The 19240-nt window shown below is 51.0% G+C and overlaps 1 protein-coding gene and 1 pseudogene across 1 annotated transcript; one reads left to right on the top strand and one right to left on the bottom strand.

Annotated features, from left to right (window-relative positions):
• Positions 1-5994: 5994 nt before the first annotated feature.
• On the bottom strand, positions 5995-16509 carry Vps18 (VPS18 core subunit of CORVET and HOPS complexes). The gene is made up of 5 exons (XM_031371513.1): positions 16120-16509; positions 14953-15094; positions 12108-12199; positions 10119-11989; positions 5995-8708 (listed from the first exon to the last, which is right to left on the bottom strand). The coding sequence occupies exons 1-5, from the start codon at positions 16208-16210 to the stop codon at positions 7983-7985; spliced, it is 2922 nt and encodes a 973-aa protein (XP_031227373.1). The 5' UTR covers positions 16211-16509; the 3' UTR covers positions 5995-7982.
• A 1916-nt stretch (positions 16510-18425) lies between these two features.
• On the top strand, positions 18426-18523 carry LOC116092691 (annotated as a pseudogene).
• The last annotated feature ends 717 nt before the right edge of the window (positions 18524-19240 follow it).

Below are 19240 nucleotides of genomic sequence, written 5' to 3'. Positions count from 1 at the left end.
TGAGCCAGCATTGCAGGCGTAAACACCAATCTGCCCATGTGCCAACCATTCCCCTCAAGGAAGGTATTATTGTCTGCAGTTTACAAATCAATAAACAGAATTTGCACCCAGGTCAATCTAAGGCCAAGCCAGAGCCTTTCCACCAGGCTCTAGTGGAGTGCTCCTCTTTAATTACACTGCGTCTGTTTCTTGTCTCTGAGGCCTGAGCTGACAGCCCCACCTCCCATCTCTTTCCCCTCCCTGCTAGCTGAGGTGGCCTGTTCAAGGCCTATGGCTCTTGGGGACACAGAACATAAGACCTTCATCCATCAAGCTAGGCCCTGGTTCAGGGAAGGTCTGGCTGGTCCTGGGCGGATCAGCTGAGGTTGAGCTGGGCCAGCTGTTTACAGTAAACAGAAAGCTCTGGAGGAAGGAAGGAGGGGAGGGGCTCCAGTCGTCATGGAGACTGGACAGACCAGCCAGGCCTCAGCCCTGATCCACAAGGACTAGGGCTGCATCTTTGTGTCTCTAAAGCAAAGAGGTGGGGGGTGGGAGGTGGGGATGGGTAGGGGCGGCCTAGGGAATGTCTGGGCAGGACAGTCTGGCAGGAAAGTCTGGGGGGCACTGAGAATACACCTCATCTGTCAAACTTTTGACAAGTCACTAAGAATAACAGCTACTTATTGGGCTTTTACAATATGCTTAGCTCTAGGCCCTTTTGGATATTTTTTCTTATTTAATCAAGTGGTACATACAATAACAGCCTCTAGTTTATAGATAAGAAAACTGGCTGGGTGGTGGTGGCGGTGGCGAACGCCTTTAATCCCAGCACTTGGGAGGCAGAGGCAGGTGGATTTCTGAGTTCGAGGCCAGCCTGGTCTACAAAGTGAGTTCCAGGACAGCCAGGGATACACAGAGAAACCCTGTCTCAAAAAACCAAAAACAAACAAACAAACAAACAAAAAACAGGATTAAGCACTTTAGTCATGTCCCAGGTCATGCTGCTAGTCATACTACTTTGGACACTTTGGCAAAAAAAATCTATTTCCTCCATTTCTTTTGAGGGTACTGGGGACTGAACCTAGGGTCTCACACTACTCGCCTGGAGCCCTATTCCTGCTCCCAGTTTTTAAAATTCTGAGGAAGGATCTCACAGAAATATCATAATTGATCCTGAATTCACTCCATGCCCAGGTGAGTGAGTCTGAATTTGTGAATCAATTCTGCCTCAGCCTCCCTACAGGTAAGATCTAGAGTGTACTGAGATATTCTGGATGAAAATTCTCTCTACCCAGGCAGGTAAAGAGATTATCTAGATAGGGAAACTTCGAGTCCTTGAATGAGTAGGGAAACTGAGTCACCTTAGGTGACAAGCGGACTTTCCCACACTCCAGGCCTTAGTCAAAGAGCCTACTGGGGGCAGGCCTCATGTGTTCTAGACCTAACCACTAGACCACACGGATTATCCACAGCTTAAGCTGGGAAGGTCCAAAGAGAAACTCCCTTTCTGAGTCCCAGCCTGGCCCATAAGCTCTTCCTTATTGAACATGCTGGCTCTATGGGGGCCTTGCTAGGCCAGGGCGCTGGGGGATGCTGGGGGGTTTCTGCCCACACATATGGTTTCCAGATTCCAGGGGATGAAAAGGAGGCCCTGAGGCACGGAAATGGGGGGTGTGATGACAAATTTAGACTGATTGCTTTTAGGAAAAAGCCAAGAAACCCTAAAAAATAAAAGCAAAAATTCCACTCGAAAACTGAAGGGAATTATTTGATTGTGAAACCGGTCGCCAAGGGGCTCTGCATAGTTGAACGTGGAACAGCATCAAGGGACTTTGACTGTTCAGAGGATACAGAGGGAAGGCTGCGTCTGTCTGCTGTTCCTGCCTTGTTCCCTGTTGCAGTTTGGGACTGGGATCGCGGGTGGGCAGAACACTTGAGAGGATGCCTGCTGCCAGGAGAACCCATGGCAAGCAAGTGAGAATCATACATCAAATGTCTATGCCAAAAAGCCTCACCGACTTGTGTGGGGAGCTTCCCCAATGAAGGTTCTAGTAGTGAACTACAGAGAAAGGCCCAGGAAAAGCAGCGCAGAAAGTTGGGATAGGAGATAACTTGAGGTCCAGACTTTAGAGGAAGGACCCAGGACAGAAGGTAATGGAGAGGACAGCTGTCTGGAATTTGGTCTGCAGATCCAAGAGTCAAAGATCAAAGAGGGATGAGGGGGACTTCCTGAAGTTCTCAGGGGAGTGCCCGCCAGCCAGTCTGTTGTGCAAGCTCTGGGCTGGACCACAAGGACAGCCTGGCAGAGGGGCTGGGGCCTGGTCAGTAGCCAGAGTGATGCTCGCCCAGCCACGAGCCTGAAGAGCTGGAGTTATGCCCTGTGCTCCTCTTGGAACGCAAGAGCCTGTTGCCCTAGGGAGCATTCCTGTGCTACCTCGGGGTTGCAGTCTGCATACCTGAGAGATTCCTCATTCTGGTCTCAGACTTCTCTTTCCTAGAGTCACCATTTTACCAGAAACCTGAAAGGCCTTCCCAAGCAAGCCTCCTTTGAGATAAGAAGTTTGTGAAGCAAGAGTTGCTATGGGGGGTGGGGGGAAGGGAAGGGGTTGGGCTGGAGCGATAGCTCAGTGGTTAAGAGCACTGGCTGCTCATCTAGAGGTCCTGAGTTCAATTCCTAGCAATCACACGGTGACTCACAACCACCTGTAATGGGGATCCGATGCCCTCTTCTGGTGTGTCTGAAGACGGCAACGGTGTACTCACACACATGACATAAACAAATCTTTAAAATAAAAAATGAGTTGCTGTGGGTTCCGAGAAAAGGGGCACCTGGCTGGTCATGCAGCAAGGGCTGCTGCACTCACAGAAGCTTTCTGTTGGCTGTTGAAGGTCTGTTACATTCTCATCTTGCAGGAGAAAAAACTTGTCTTCAGGGGTGTGGTTGGGGTGATAAACCCAGGGGAGGGGCTTATACTTATTCTGGATCTCCTCCGGAGCCCCTCACCTTTTTGGCTGGTGATGGAAGCCAAGTAGGAGGGCTCAGTGAGGAAAGGTGCTTGATACCAAGTGTGACAGCCTGAGTTTGATCCCCGGGAACCACAGGTGGAAGGAGAGAACAGAAAACCCTTTGAGAAATAGTTTCCACAGCACTAGCTAAGGTTTCCGAGCTCCATCCGCTTCGGAGAGCCAGGAACAGGATGAGTTCTGAGCTGGGGTATGATGAGAAATGTGGAGTAGACCATGTCTTGAGTTTTAACCCCTATGGAGAAGTGAGGGAGAAAAAAACAGCCTAAACTGTGAGATTGGCCTATGGCAGAGAGTTAGGTGCAAGAGTGAGATGCAGAGACAATATGGCACCTGCTATGTGCCTGGGAAGCACATTTGGTCACAGCAGCCCAGGAACCAGGAACAGTACCCACTGTCCTGGGAGTCAAACAGTACCCTTTCCCTTTTCCTGCCCTGGCTTGGTCTCGGTGGGCATCAGTTGCTGGCCACCAACCTGGGGTCGTTTAACATTCTGAGGATATCTCGGAATGGGTACTGGCTACTGGCCTCGAGGATTACTGCAAGGCAAGAACTGAGCAAAGGCAAAGGTATTCAGGGAGAGGAAGCCACCAGCCAGGAGGCATTGGAAAAGTGGAATCTCTTCCATCGCAGGCTGCCCCATCCGCCAGTTTTCCTGTTTGGAATCTGCGCAGGGAAAATGTTGCCCCTTTCCTGGTGGCTCACGTCTCCTCCTCTCCATGCTCAGGTGTAGGAGGAAGCAGAGGGCAAGAGATGCCCACGCTGCTCCAGAGCTACTCACTGGCATCCTCCTATCTCACCGCCCTCTAGCTCCGGAAGACTGTTTATCCTCAGCCTGCCACAGGGACAGCCTGGCTCCCAATGAGAAAAGCTGCCAGCAGGGTCTTTTGTGGTGTTGCTCCCGTGTGGTACTGCCTAGGGGCCCCACCATGGGGGCAACAGATGGACCTATGGTCTCTACAGAACAATGGTGGGGGGAGGGGCCTTGGCATCGCCTGCCCCAAACAGGAAGCTTTGACTGAGCTTCAAAGGACTGGCAGGGCCAAGGGGCTGAGTGGTGAAGCCAGTGCCAGGACTGGAGGCTGTATGAATTGCTTGCTGCCCTCCAGCCTTGAGATGCCCAGCCCAGCAGCATGGGTAAGATACAGTGGCCAGAGCAGCCAGGGTTTGGGCAGAGGGTGGCTTGCACTGGCAGGGCACCAGCCTCTGGCCTGACACAGGTTGGAGGGCAGGGGCTTGGAGGCTGGGCTTTGCCCTAGTTCAGGTACCCCTTGCCATTCAAGACTTCAGGTTCTATACACAGCCACAGTTATTCCCCCCTCCACCAAACAACCATAAGGGGAGGGCTGGCACCGGGCCTGTTGCCCACTCCCTCCCTGCCTCCTGCTCCCAGCTGCTCTGCTCAGAGCCTTTTCCTCTCCACTTCCTGTTCACACAGGGGGGGGGCGGGAAGTGGAGGGAGGAAGCTAGGGGGTGGTGTGGAGGGGGGGGCCCATTGAATAAAAGGAATTAACCGTTTCCCTCCTCTGACCTCTGGGAATTTCCGCCTGTGAAAGTGTCTCGAAGAATCAGTAGAGCTGGAGGAGTGGAGAGGAGGTGTGCCCCTCTTGCCCCCTCCCCCCACCCAGCGGTGGTGGGGCCAGATAAGTCCCTCTGGGCCCCTAATCTTTTGTTTCCCTGGCGCCAGGGGATGGGGGAGCAGCGCCAAGGGCAGCCAGGAGCTTGGTGGCTTCGGAGCCCCCTCCCAACCAACAGAGTTGGTGCCAGGCTCTGGCCTGAGACCTGAGCCTTAGGAGAGGAGGGGCAGGAACCAGAGAATGGGTATCCACGGAGAAATGAGCTCACACCCAGACTGAGCCTTGCTCCCTGTGTCTGGGCTGGTGTCCTTAGCCAGTGCACTTTGGGGACAGGAGGGAGGGCAGCTGAGGGGGGTGGGGGGGGCGCTAGGGCTCTGGCTGGGCACACCCTCCGTTGGCCACACCTCTTAGGAGCTCTGGTTGAGAGCAGCTCGGTCCGGACGCCAGTCCACAGCGCCCCCTAGTGCCCGAGGGCAACTGGTGAGGCGGCCCCTAGGGCCCTGTCAAGGGCGGGCCTCAGGAAGCACCTGCTACCCAGGACTAGCGGCCGCCCTCAATCTCCCCCAGGTGGCTTCCTTGTTTACAGGCCTCCTGCTCTAGTCTCCGCGTCACTGCCTGTGGCCACTCCTCCTATTTCCAGTGACCTCCTATTTCCAGGCTCTAGAGGCTGCTCATTCATCTTGGCCCCTGCCTACACAACTGCTCCCTCCCCCCTCCTTCTTTGGCCCCTCCCCAGGCTTAGGGCCAGAGCCCCAAGGGCCTTCTCTCTGCTCTCTATTCCAAGTCTTGCTTGGTTTCCAGGGATCTAAGAGCTGTGGCTTCCCGTTGCCCTGACTCACCGGAACCCGGTTCTATCAGTGCCAGGGAAGACTGGGGCCTTTTCCCAGGAAAGAGGAAGCAGCCCAGGACCAGATGGGCTGTTTAGTGTAAGACAGAAGGGGCAGGGGCGTCCCAGGCTGCTTGAGCCAAACCCTCTGGGAGAAGGGAGCAATAGGGCAGTGTTTGTTTAACTAACATGTATTAGGCCCCCATTATGTCAAAGACAGCAGTTCCAAGCTGTTTTATCTAAAGCACAAGCAAGCAATCAGTTTGGTGGGAGACCAAGGTTTTATACTCAATACATTGACCATGGTGCCTCCTGTTTTATCTAAGTGTGAAGGAGCCTGAGCCGCATGGTGAAGAGACACACGAAATTCCTTCCAAATCTTCCTTGAGAGAACAGGATTAGGATGCCCACTAGACAGAGGGGGCCTCCCCCACCTACTCCTATCCTTGCATCTGGAAGGCAGGATCTTTGTGAGTCACTGTGTAGGTAACTCAGCCCAGAGGCCATGGGAGATCTTACTGCTCTAGGGAGCTAGGGAACTTGGCAGGCCGGATACAGTAAGAACCAGATGAAATTTCTGAGACAGGATGACACTGGAGGAGAAAAGGAACATTTATAAGCTAGATAGGCTGGCCTCCTGCTTAGGGACAGGGACACTCACTTATGTTGGTGCATTCTGGGCCAGCTGATAAATTCATATCAAGTCACCTGTCACTATAAACACCTGTGCAGAGGGCAAAAGCTGTCCCTGGAAGGCCTGACTCCAGGATGTCCCAGGATGTCCCAGGATGTAGCTGCTGGCCCCAACTAAAACTAAGAAAGTATTGTCTCGGGGTGAGGAAAGGCAAAGTCACAGGAGCAAGATAAGGAGAGAACAGATCAAATGCCACAGAGCTTGACAGTGCCTATAGCAAAGCCAGGCCCAGGCTGGCAGGGATCCAGTCTGTCAGAAGGGCAAGCAAAATACAGAATGTGTGAGAGCCATTGGAGAGAGTGAGGGACTTACTGCTAAAAATGAGGATCAGACTACACCTCCTCAAGGTTCAGGGAAGACTACAGAAGAGGCAGAAAAAGCAGAACGAAAGGTGGTGGTTGGCACCCTATGGTCTGGGCACCGGAACTCAGGGCAGCTGTGGTTACCTATATAGGTTCTGCACACGACTGGCTCAGTCTGTTTACCCTGCCATGGAAGGACTTATGCTCAGTTAAGGGGTTGATGGGGAGGAAGAGTCATTTTCTCATTTCCTTAGTGACCAGCAAACACTGGTCTGTGCCTGTTCTCCTGTAACCAACCCTAAAGAAACCCAGTGAGGCGGGCATCAAACTACATCCACATGGATGTGCACATATGCTCGCCTGCACACAATACAGACGTGACAGTGGAAGTGAGGAAGAGGAGGGAGGAGGAGGAGGGGGAAGACAGGGAAAGGAGGTGAGCATGACCCAAGGAACCCACCCATATGTTATATATAACATATGCTAATAAAAAACACTCGGAGAAAGAGTTATGGGCTTAGAATCCTGAACAGGCAATGGGGACTTCTAGAAATTCTTGCAACAACTAGAAACAGAATGGCTGAGAAAGCATTAGTTGGACTAGTGTGAGAACTTGTGCCCCAAGGTGCCAAAATTGGATGAATTCTGTGAGCAGCAGCGCCACCTGCCAGCCAGAGGGGAGAATAGCTCCAGGATTTAGGAAGAGGGACTGTAGCTCTCTAAGCATTATAGTCAGAGGAAAGAAGGAAACAAGTGATACATGATTGTCCTGTCTAGCCCTTAGTTAAGGACCTTGTGCCAAGGTTTAAAGGCTTGCAGGACCCAGGACCCTGGAGGGCTTTTTTTTTTTTTTTTTTTTTTTTTGAGACAGGGTCATACTATATAGCCTTGGCTGGCCTAGAACTTACTATTTAGACTAAACTGGCCATAACCTGTTCAGTGCCACCATACCCAGTGCAGACAGCCTTCTTGGGATCATATCCTGTTTGCTAGCTTCAGCATCAACACAAAGACATCAAGTCCAGAGCCACCGTTGTAGCGCAATTTAATGTTCTCTGCTTGTTGCTATTTCCCCTGCCCTAGGTGTGCCCTCAGCCCAGGGTCACATTAGCATCTCCACATGCCTACTGTTAGTACTACCCTCCGCACAAGTGCCTAGGATCTGGAGGGCTGCCTGCTCGCGCCTGGGTTGCCTAGTTGAGGCAGAAGAAGGCGAGCTGGAGGTCCAGAGGCTATGGAGGGACGGAGGAAGGAAGGTCAGCGGGCTACTCAGTCCAGGTGAGCATGCTGACAAGAACAGAGAAACTGTTAGATGTAGTGGGTTAAAAGGATCATGGCTGACATGGCTGAGACAGCTTGGGCTGCCTGGGACGAGCAGCTCTAGGACAGGTCTGTCTGAAGCACAGCTCACAGAACACAGAACATGCTCACACCTGAAACCTCAGGGCTGAGGTCTGGCTGCGACACCCTCACCATCACAGACCCAGCAATCTCAAGGACTGAACGCCAACCAGGGCCTGGCCTTCTCAGGAGGGTCTGGTAGCTGTATCTATGTCCGTCCACCCACCCGGGGACACTTCCTATAGCCAGCTGAGGTGTTCCTCCTCATAGTGCTGGGGGTCAATGAAGGGCCGGTCAATAGAGCGAATCATCAGCTCCCCACAGTAAACACACTCAGCGGCCACCAGTTCATCTAGGTCAGCCTTGAGCTGCTCCCGACTGGGCCCCACAGCTGCAGCTCCAGCTTCAGCCTCCTTGGCCTTCACAGAGCCTTTGGTCGGAGGAGGCGCGGCCCCAAGCTTGCGCTGCAGTTCCTCCAGCCTCGCCTGCTTGTAGGCAGGAAGGCCAGGCCTCACAGCCTGTAGGAGACAGTCAGCGTGAAACATGTGGCCGCAGAGAAACAGGTAAAAGGGGCGGTTGAGCAAAGGGAAGTCACAGGTGGAGCATTTGTCCTGGGGCTCCACAGTGCCATAGCGCCCCCGCAGCTCCTGCAAGTCTCGTCGGATACGCTGGGCGCTGGCTGTGGCCTCTTCCATCTCACGCTGCAGCTCCTGGATATGGTGGTTGTAGGCCTTAAGTGAACTGCAGATGGCCTCCTTGAAGTGGTCAATTGTGACAAAGTCAGGAAAGAAGGGCAGCACATCCTCAATCTTGAGCAAGGGGCAGCTGGCCAAGCAGGCCATGGCTGTCTGAACGTCTTCCTCCTCCTGCACCACATGCCGGGCGATCTTGAGCCATAGTTTCTTGCGAAGTTCCTCGTCTTCCTCTGGCAAGTCTGCACACTGTTTGGCCAGGTCCACATCCACCTGGGGGGAAACCATGGGCGTCAGGGTCAAGCCATGCTCCATCTAGCATTGGACTACTGCAAAGACAGATGGCCACAGAAAACTGGGCCCGAGGAGAGGGCCCAAGCAGGAGTCTCTGCACTCCAGGTACCAAGAGGCACAACAGAAACCTGTATGGGCCAGCCCAATCGCAGCTATGGAAAGGCTATTCTGGTGGCAGGCAATCTTAGTGGATGTAAACAGATCAACTGGTAACGCCTAAAGCATGGTGGTGCACAGCCCACAATCCTGGCACCCAGGAGGGTGAAACAGGTATGCTGGCAAGTTTAAAGCCAGCCTGGGCTACAGTGGACCCTGTTTCAAGAAGTAAGACAAGTCACACAGGGAACTATTAGAGCTCTTGGAGCAATGTTCTAAACCTTGGCTTAGCCTGAGGCCAGCCTGGGTTACACAGTGATTTCCAGATCAGTTTGGGGTCCATAATGAGTAAGACCCTGTTTCAAAACCACAAAAGGGCCGGGAATGTGGCTCTGTGGTTAAGAGTACTTGTTGAACGTCATCAGTTCAGATCCCAGCAGTCACGGACCGTGGGGTCTTGCACAGACCTGTAACCCCAGAGTGGAGACAGAGGATCAGTAGGGCTTGCAGACTCTCAATGAAGCCAAAAACCCAGACCCTCCAGGTTCTAAGCTAAGACAGTGGATGACAGCTGAGGACGGCACATGGCCTCCTCTGGCTCTACCCATGTGTCTGCACACTGCACATACACACCAACCAATACGCAACTATTCCTTTCCTGCAATCATGATTTGAGAGACGTAACTTAGCACCTTCTCCCTCTGCTAACGTCTTTAGCAGTCACCATTTAGTGTGCTTCTTTTATTTTATTTATTGGTACCTATGAAGGCCAGATGAGGCCATCAGATCTTCTTGAACTAGGGTTATATTTGTGAACCACCACGTGAGTGCTGGGAATCGAACCCAGGCCCACTGCAAGAGTAGCAAATGTTCTTCACTTCTGAACCATATCTCCAACCCTGTTGATTTTCTTGACAGTGTCTTACTATGTAGCCCAGGCTGGCCTAGAACTCACTGTGTAGCCCTATCATCAGCTCCTGAATGCTTTACCTGTACAGTACTAATTCATATTATAAGATAAAAATACTTTTTTTTTCTTTTGTTTTTAAAGACAGGGGCTCCCAGTGCTGCCTAACCATGGTCTTTCTGCCTTTTAAGCGCCCAAGTGCAGGGATTACAGGCAATGAGCACGCACCTCAAACTCAGCTCTAAGTCTGAGTTCCAATCTCTGCATCACAGCATTTCTCCTCATGAGAAGCCAGCAAACGCTAGCCTTGCCTCCCCCAACCCCGCAGGCTCCTTAAGTTACTCACTCCTCTCCACGGCCCTCTCCGGGATAAAGCCAAGATTTACCTGCAGGGCCAAGTCCACGGCCTCCTCATACAGCTCCAACACCTTATACACATGGACACAGGCGCGGTGGTGGCCGTGCTCTGCACAAAGTCGAAGTGCGTATTTGAGATCATAATGTACACGGTGTGGGCTGGCCCCAGCTTGTTCCAGGTAGGCCAGAAGTGAGGCTGGCTGGCCACGGGCATAGAGCGACAGCAGGTAGTTGTGAATGGCCTGCTCGGTCTCCCCAAGCACATTCACGCAGAATTCCATATAGCGGATGGCTTGGCTCACCTGCTGAGCCTCCCCACCCTGGCTGTAGTTCACCAGGGCAGGAATGAGCTGCCGAGCATCCAGCCGGCTGCCCATCTCAATCCAGGCGTCTACTAGCTGGCGAGGGATGTGTCGGATGAGGATGGGTGAGAATTTGTAGAAGAGCTGGGGGTCACGGTGGCGGGCAAGCACAGCCAGGGCCTCCTCATAGGCCTCATGCTGGCAGTGGTATGCGACCACCCGTTCATAGTCCTGCATGATCACTGCAAAATACACCATATGCTCCGTGTCCCCATGACTGGCAAGCAGTTCGTGGATAGAGGCCCGGCTGGCAAAGAGCCACTCTTTGTGCCGAGGGCTACTGAGAAAGGTACGGAAGCACTCCCGTGTATCCCGGTAGAGATTCAGAGCATCTGGATCACCCTGCAGAGCACCCAGCCGGCTCAGGTAGAGCTCTGTCAGCCAAGTGGTCAGTAGTGTGGCCTGGGTACGCTCAGTGGGCTTCAGGCCGGCCAGTTTCCGCTGCAGAAACTCAGCCAGCGCCTCCTCTTGCCGGGCCTCCAAAAACTTGAGGGCAATCTCCTCAAAATAGCTCTGGGTCAGAGCATAGCAGCGGGCGCTCTCCAGGTAGCGATGCTGGCGAAAGCAGAAATCGGCCTCTCGGGCCAGGACTGTGTCCAGGCAATCAGGCCGCTCTCGACAGTACTCTTTGGCCAGGTCAAATCGGTTCATGTCCAGGTAGGTGCGCCAGACATCTCGAGCCTCACGTTGCACATGGTAGCGGAAGACTGCACGCTCAGTGTAGGCCCATAGGTGACCTGTGGACGAGTCCTTCACCATGTGCTTCAGTGGTCCAAACTTCTCCAGGAAGTGATCCCGTAGCACTACCTGCCCTGTTAGCGTGCACACAGCCTCCACCCGGTCTGCCAGCAGCAGTAGGAAATGGAACTGGGTCAGGACGATGGCTAAGGGTGGATTGGCCCCAGGACCAACCCCCTCTGGGTATTCCCAAACTCGTTCCTCACTCAGTAGGGAGTCAGGACGCCCGCAGTCCAGTGAGCCGTACAGCACACCATCTCCCATCATCCAGGCGAAGGCGCGAGGTGCAGAGCGTAACTTAGGGGTATAGAAAGCCAACTCACTATACCCCAAGTTGCTAGGGAACTCACGGAATGGGGGTGGGTGGTCTGTATAGGCAGCAAAGAGCCCCGAGAAGCCCTGGGCTTCAGCATCTTCCACTGCTCGGCCTATGAACTGGAAGAGGCGCTGCCGAGTGGTGGCAATGACAAAGCCTCGTCCATCAGGGCCACGCTCAGCCTCAAGGGAACACACAGGTGCTGGACCCCCTTCCTCATTTAACACATAGAGTGGACGGAAGTAGAGATCTGGGGCAGGGCCAAAGAGGCCACCTTCGCTAGCTGAGAGCTCTGCTTCAAAGATCTGTCCTTGAGCTGTGCCCACCAGGATGGGGCCAGTGCTGCTCTCGTTGCCCAGGGCTTTGTTCCAACCCACACTCTCCACCAGCTGTCCCTTCCAGCGAGCCAGGGGCCGGGCCTTCTGTCCATTGCGATTCATGTAAAGGACCTCGGTGCTACTCAGAGCCACCAGTAGATGAGAGCCTAGAGCGGATGGAAAACGGAACTGAGTGGATCTCCCCCCCCACCCCCCCATTCAGATCCCACCCATCTATCAGTGAATTCTCACAGGAAGCCTCCTCAGATCTCCAATGCCACTTACCAGTATGGTCCAGGAACATCTTGTGGACTTTGGCATCATCCTTACGCCCCAGTTCCACGCGGTTAGGTTCACTTGCCTTGCCCAAGTCAATGCTGTAAGGGTAAGAGTTACAATGTCACTCTCGCTGGACGGTGATGGCGCACGCCTTTAATCCCAGCACAGAGGCAGGCAGATTTCTGAGTTCGAGGCCAGCCTGGTCTACAGCAGGAGCTCCAGGACAGCCAGGGCTACACAGAGAAACCCTGTATCAAAAAACCAAAAAAAAAAAAAAAGTCACTTTCAAGAGAAGTCCCCCTTCTTAAAATATCTATATATGTATTTATTTAATGTGTATGTGTTATCCATGAGTGCATGTTAAGTGTATCATGTGTGTGCAGGAACCCATGGAAGTTGGAGGAGGGTACTGAATCTCCTAGAATTGGAGTTACAGACAACTGCTGGCTGCCATGTGGGTACTAGGTCCTCTGCATGAATGTATGTGCTCTTAGGTACTGAGCCATCTCTCCGTCACTTGTGAAATTCCCTTTTAGATCACAGACTTGAAAGTCTAAGTTTACATAGACACATAAGGAGTTACTTGTTTTTATTTATATATATGTCTTTATGTGATGCATGCCACATATGTGGTGTTCCTGCAGAGGGGAGAGGGAGGAGTCAGATTTCCCGAAGATGGAATTACAGGCCCGACATGAGTTCAGGAATAGAACATGGTTCCTCTGGCAAAGCAGTGAGACTCCTAAACACTAAGTTCAAACCAAAAAATTCTTAATAAAATCACAAGAACTGTAAAGTTAAGGGGCTGGAGAGATGGCTCAGTGGTTAAGAGCATTGACTGCTCTTGCAGAGGTCCTGAGTTCAATTCCCAGCAATCACATGGTAGCTCACAACCATCTGTAATGGGATCTGATGCCCTCTTCTGGTGTGTCTGAAGATAGTGACAGTGTACTCATATACATAAAATAAATAAATTTAAAGAAAAACTGTAAAGCTTATTAAGAACCCTCAGCATGAGCTGGAGTGATGACTCATTAGTCAAGAGTAAGCCCTGCGCTGGCAGAAGACAAGAATTCAATTCCCAGCAGCCACGCTGGGTGACTCACAACTGCCTAAACCCAACCCCAGGGAATCTGATGCGCCTGGCCTGCACTGCTGTCCATACTCCCTTGCACATATCAACACACACGGACTATTTAAAAAGTAATAAAATAAGTATTAAAAAGAATGTTTAGCTCTAGGAACTCCCCTACTTCACTCTGAGTCTTGCCTCAGTGTTCAAGCCTGGGGAGACTCACAGGCTGACCTCGTCCTCAGGTCAGAAGAGAACAAGGACAGCCGGTTGACAGTTACTAATTAAACCCCAGATTAACCTGGCATCCCGGCCTTCACCGCAACTTTGAAAGGTGTCTTGTTTCAGTAATGGCTTCCTTTGAGAACTCTTTCCAAGGAAGGCCCAGGGAGATGGCTCAGTGGGTAAAGTGCAGGGGTTTGAGGCTCAGTGTAGGTGCCAGGAAGCCAATTCCAGTCCACTGTATATTTGGAACAGGGGCCTCCCACTGAATCCAGAACTCACCAATTTGGCCAGACTGGCTAGCCTGCAAGTTCCTGGGATTCACTTGTCTCTGATGCACTCCAGAGCTGGGGTTACATATTTTGCCAAGTACAGCTTTTTACATGGGCTCTGGGGATCTGAAGTTGGGTTCCCATGCTTACAAAGCAAGCACTTTACGTTAATGGCTGAACCCATCCCTGAAGTTCTTGCTGGGTGCACTGCTTACGGGTTTTGATTATGCTCCCCCTTCTTGTAAATCGTCATCTTACTAGCTTCTAAGAGGTTTGTTTCTTTTTTGTTTCTCTGAGATAAGAGTCTCACTATGCAGCACAGCGCTGGCTCCCAATCTCCCTTTGTCAGTCTCCCGAGTGCTAAGATTATGGGCATGTGCCACACACTTAAGTCTGATTGTTAAAATAGTCCCTTGACGGGCAGTGGTGGCGCACACCTTTAATCCCAGCGCTTGGGAGGCAGAGGCAGATGGGTTTCTGAGTTCAAAGCTGTATACAGAATGAGTTCCAGGACAGCCAGGGCTACACAGAGAAACCCTGTCTCAAAAACAAACAAACAAACAAACAAACAAAAACAAAAACCAAAAACCAAAACCAAAAAAGCAAAAAACCCCAGGCTCTCCCATGGCCTAGGCTGGCCTCAAATTTACAGGGAAGCCAAGGATGACCTTGAACTTCAGATCCTCCTGCCTCCGCCTCCCAAGCACTGTGAGGAGTGCGCCACCATACCCAGTTTCTGCTATGCTGAGTATCTAATCAAGGACTAAGCACACTCTGTAAGTGCTCTCCCAACTGAACTCCAGCCTCATGTATCCACAGCATTTCATTTTGCAGCGCTGGGTTCTATTCCCAAGGCTTCAGGAATGCCAGGTACTCTATCACAGGGCCACAACCTCAATACCAGTTGTTACAATAACTATTCATTCTTGGGATTCATCCTTGTGAGACAGAGGTCTGTTTTACTCCCAAATGGCTTATCCCAAATGATAAACCATTCTGTCAACACTTTTGACGGCTAGTGGATTCCAGACTGTTCCAATGATCTGTATGGCTAACTCTGGGGGCCTGAGACCACCTTTCACTGCTGAAAGACCAGAATGATGAGCTGACTCATTCAAGACCAAGATCAACAGCACAGGTGGAATCCGAACACAGGTCTCCCTGATCTTCGACCACCACACTGGTTCTCTCTGGGAAGGACTAGTGGATCTCCTGAAAAGCTATTGTTTCACTTGCTAAGTCTGGAGGAAGGCCCTAGTCAGTTAAAAGTCTGCAGACACATTACCGGAGCAGTGTATCCTTGCCCAGGCTCATGCAGAGCTGATTGCATGAAACCACAAGGCTGGTGATGCGCTCGGAGGGGGTGAAGTCGATCCGCTGCTTGGTGAAGATAGGTACCTCCTTCTCCAGGTGGGCATTTACATATCCTACAGGTTTGGAATGAAGAAAAAAAAAATGGCATCCAGAGAAGTGGGCAGGGCAACTCAGAAAACCCAGAGAAAGCACAGTGTTAGCTGATCCTTCTACTTCCCAAGTATACTCCTACCCACAGGAAATAGTTCATGAAATAGTTTTCTGGTTGTCTTTATAGGAAGGGTCCTGGGCCCTTCTCACACTTGCAACAGTAGTAAGGGATTGGTTCTCTGAGCCTGAGGTGAGGCTGTATCATGATATGCATGTTTCCAGTGGTAATTGGGCGAGGAGAGATCGTACAGGGAGGATGGTTTCGACATTTTCCCTTATGGTCTTTGGCCAAGAGAACTTCCATTGGCTAAGGAAGTCCCTTCCTCCCTGTCCACACAGTATGGCTCAGTGAGTCTCCATCTATGTAGGGAGTTCTGGAACCCAGTCCTATCAGTACTGTTCATGGGCTGCAGTTGCTCTCTCTCTAGTCCACTGTAATATTATCAGAATGTGGGTAACCCTGAGTTGCTCTCCAACACTCTAAACTGCGGTCAACTTTAACCCAGGAAATCATCTCCATTGTTCCTGTTCAGTGACAAAATTTCCTTTAGGATCGAACCTCCTTCACCTATAACATTCATGTTCCACCAACTTCTGTGCTCATTCCGCCTTCTCTACTACCTCGAGACGAAGTCTGGTGGGAACACACACACCCCAAAAGCTAAAAGCAAAACAAAACAAAACAAAAACCATAGACACGAAGAGAAGCCTGGAACCTATTTTCAGTTCTCCCAAGAGTCAAACTGCAGCCCGGTAGAAAAGTGTAACAAGTACTTCCTTATCTGAGCCCAAGTTCCCTCTTTTGAAGGACCTTCGGGTTAAGGCCTAGATCACGCGGCTGCTCCGGTGGCAAGACCAATGACAAGCTGGGCAAGACAAGAAAGGCTTAGGGCTTAGATCCTAAACACACGCAGAAAGCTCTTGAGCTTGCCTCCCCCGTAAATGCTACCATAACAGAACGGGGCAGAGGCGGCCTCTTCTAACTTACCAGAATGGGGGATGCCCACGCTAGGGCAGCCAGTCTGCAAGACGGCCGAGCGGGACAATGAGTCCTCATACTCATCCAGGATGGACGCCATGGCAATCAAACTCTGGATCTTTGGTCTGGAGCCTGGGGGTCACAACTGGGACCCCGGTCGTCCTGGATTTGCAAGCTGTGCTTCTCCAGCTTCTGACAGATCCTGAGAACCTTTTAAAAATTCTGAAGCCCTTTTCGCTTTCTTTGTATAGGACGAGACCTTTCGAGGAGCCCCAACTAGAATATGGTGCAGTTTTGCACCCCAGCTCCAGTCCCAAGAGATTATAGGCTCCCCTTAGCAGATCCCAGGTGATCACAACCTCGCCCAGGCAGCTCAGCTGACTCCCGCCCCCGTGACGCGTGCTTATGACGTGCTTCCGGGTTTTCAGACGCGAGTGTTATCAGGAGTCCTGGGCATTGGAGCCTCCACGAGGAGGCGTTGTCTGAGACTCCGGGCGGCGGGGGCGGAACAGAAGGAGCGCTTGCTGGCGACCCTGCTGCAGTTCCTCGTGCGGGCGCTAGAGGGCAGCCCGGGATTTCCCAGTGGCATCCAAGAACAGGCTTGCGCTGATCTTCACTCCCTTAGATGGTCAATTAAAGGCCGGTTGTATTCCATCTGTGGCACTATTATCTCCTTTTCCTCAATCGAATTGCTGCCTCAGTCCACCTTCACAAGCACAAGCAGAACAGTCTTAGCGCCGCTTCTCCCACCCCAGGAGCCTCTAGCTTCCAGAGAAAAGTAGCTGAATGGGTCAGAAGTGTGGCTCTGGTGCATAAGCACCTTGCCCAGCGGGTATAAGACCTGGATTTTTTTTCCTACACCGCAAAAAGAAAAACGTACAAAATTTAATCTCCAGCAATGGGAAAGCTGAGGTATGAGGGTTACTAAGAACAGGGCTACAGGTGAGACGCCCAGAAAACAAAACAGGAAGAAAGAAATTGACAACGCTGCAGAAGAGCTAACATCAAGCCAATGTGCCAGGTTAAGTGAGCTGCTTAGTGTAGGGGGAGAAGCAAAGGTCACAAGGAAAACTGAAGCACAGGCTGCTTCCAGGTACTTTATCAGTTGAATGATGTTGACTGTCCTTGTCTAGCAAGTGGGAAGCCTTAGGATCAAGCCCTAGTATCAGAAAAAAGAAAATGGGAACCGGGCAGTGGTAGCGCACGCCTTTAATCCTAGCACTTGGGAGGCAGAGGTAGGAGGATTTCTGAGTTCGAGACCAGCCTGGTCTACAGAGTGAGTTCCAGGACAGCCAGGGCTACACAGAGAAACCCGAAAAAACCAAAAAAACAAAAACAAAAATAAAAACAAAAAAACCTATAAACAAACGATGTAATGCTTGAGGTTGAAGAGAAGGGCAGTAGATAGAGAAAGTGCGGCTGGCCTTGGGCTGATTGTGGAAGCTGTTACATGGTCCACTGTAAGATATAACGGGGGGATAAGAGCTGATGTTGGTACTAGAAAGCAGGTGTTTGAAAGGAACCTGAGACCCGAGGCAGAGGACAGGCCTTAAGTATCCATCCGGGAGATAGAGAGAGGGCTGGGAAGATGAGAGAACATCTTAGAGAAAGGCATAATAGACTTAGTGACAAGTGAGATGTGTCACATGAAGGAGAGTGTGGGGACAGCTGGAGACCTGGCAGGTAGTGGCACTGAAACTTGCATAAGGGAAAGAGGAGGAGCTGAGTGAGAGGGGCTGGAGGTCACATGATTGAGCTCAGGGCACTGGTAGGGAACTTACTGGGGAAGCCCCAGCATTACCAGTAACCTGCTCCAGGGCGGGCACCAGTAACTCACTAATAAATGTTTATTAGACATTTGCATAAATGAACTCTCTCATGTCTCAGTTTCTACATTTATAAAATGAGAAAAATCTGTTAATAGTGTGCGTAGTCAGATGTTATACAAATCATTGGGTGCTGAGTTTGTGTTTAGATGTTACTAGTATCTAATAGTGGGTTGTTGACTAAATTCAGATCCAGATCAGAAGAATCAAACCCCATGCCTCACAATACTGTGTGAGAGTGCTACATCATGGGCCACATTTACAGCTTTGGATTTTCTGTTGAATTGAAAAGGTTTGGATTTTAATGAAATTGGAGGCTGTGGATCTAGCTTATTTGGCAGCCAAGAAGGCTTGTCTAGTTTCATAGGATGAGACCCTCAGCACAGCACAGAATTAGGTGTGGTGCCTATAGTCCCAGCAGGAAGTGGGAACAGAAGGGTTAGAAGCTCAAGGACAAAATTATAAGAGAATAAGAGAGAGCTGGGGGGGGCATGTTTTGGCAGCATACATACTAAAAGATTGAAACAATACAGAGAAGGTTAGCATAGCCCCTGTGCTTGTAAATTCTCAAAGCATTCCATTTTAAGAAAGAAAAAGAGGGAAGGAAGGAAGGAAGGAAAAAGAAAGGTAAAAATTTTTAAAGAGGAAAAAAAAGTTCATCTTTGACTACAAAACCAAAATAGAGGCCAGCTTAGGCTGAATGAAACCTTATTTCAAAAACAGGGAGGGCTGAGGAGATGGCTCTGTGGGGAAAGTGCTTGCTGAGGCAGAGTCACAGCAGCCACATTAAGGCAGATATTTGGTAGGGAAGGATGACATACACCTTTGACCTCAGCTCTCAGGAGGCAGAACGATTAAAACAACAACAAAGCGGGCATCGGAAACCCCAGCACTGCTGTGAGACAAGACAGCTGACTCCCAGCACTGACCGACCAGCCAGTCTAACAATGAGTGAGCTCCAGGCCAAGAGAGAAATCTGTTTAAAAATAGAGTTGCCAGGCGGTGGTGGGGCACACCTTTAATCCCACGCAGGCACATCTCTGTGAGTTCCAGGTCAGCCTGATCTGTAGCATAAGTTCCAGGACAGCCAGGGAAACCCTGTCCTGAAAAACCAAAACAAAATCAAAACAAAACAAAAAAAAAAAAATGTAGAGTAAGGCAACTCTCCATGACTTCAAGTTCAGCCTGGTCTACATGGTAAGTTCCAGAGGTCCTAAGTTCAATTCCCAGCAACCACATGGTGGCTCAAAAACACCTGTAATGGGATCTGATGCCCTCTTCTGGTGTGTCCGAAGACAGCTACA

Source organism: Mastomys coucha, unplaced genomic scaffold, assembly GCF_008632895.1.
Source record: "Mastomys coucha isolate ucsf_1 unplaced genomic scaffold, UCSF_Mcou_1 pScaffold15, whole genome shotgun sequence".
NCBI lineage: Eukaryota > Metazoa > Chordata > Mammalia > Rodentia > Muridae > Mastomys > Mastomys coucha.
This window is presented reverse-complemented; position numbering and strand designations above follow the sequence as displayed.

Coding starts and splice junctions, on each gene's coding strand:
- Vps18 (XM_031371513.1), bottom strand. CDS start 16,210: ATGGCGTCCATCCTGGATGAGTATGAGGACTCATTGTCCCGCTCGGCC. Junction 15,095..16,119: donor CGTGGGCATCCCCCATTCTG/GTAAGTTAGAAG, acceptor CCAAACCTGTAG/GATATGTAAATGCCCACCTG. Junction 12,200..14,952: donor GGCAAGGATACACTGCTCCG/GTAATGTGTCTG, acceptor TTACCCTTACAG/CATTGACTTGGGCAAGGCAA.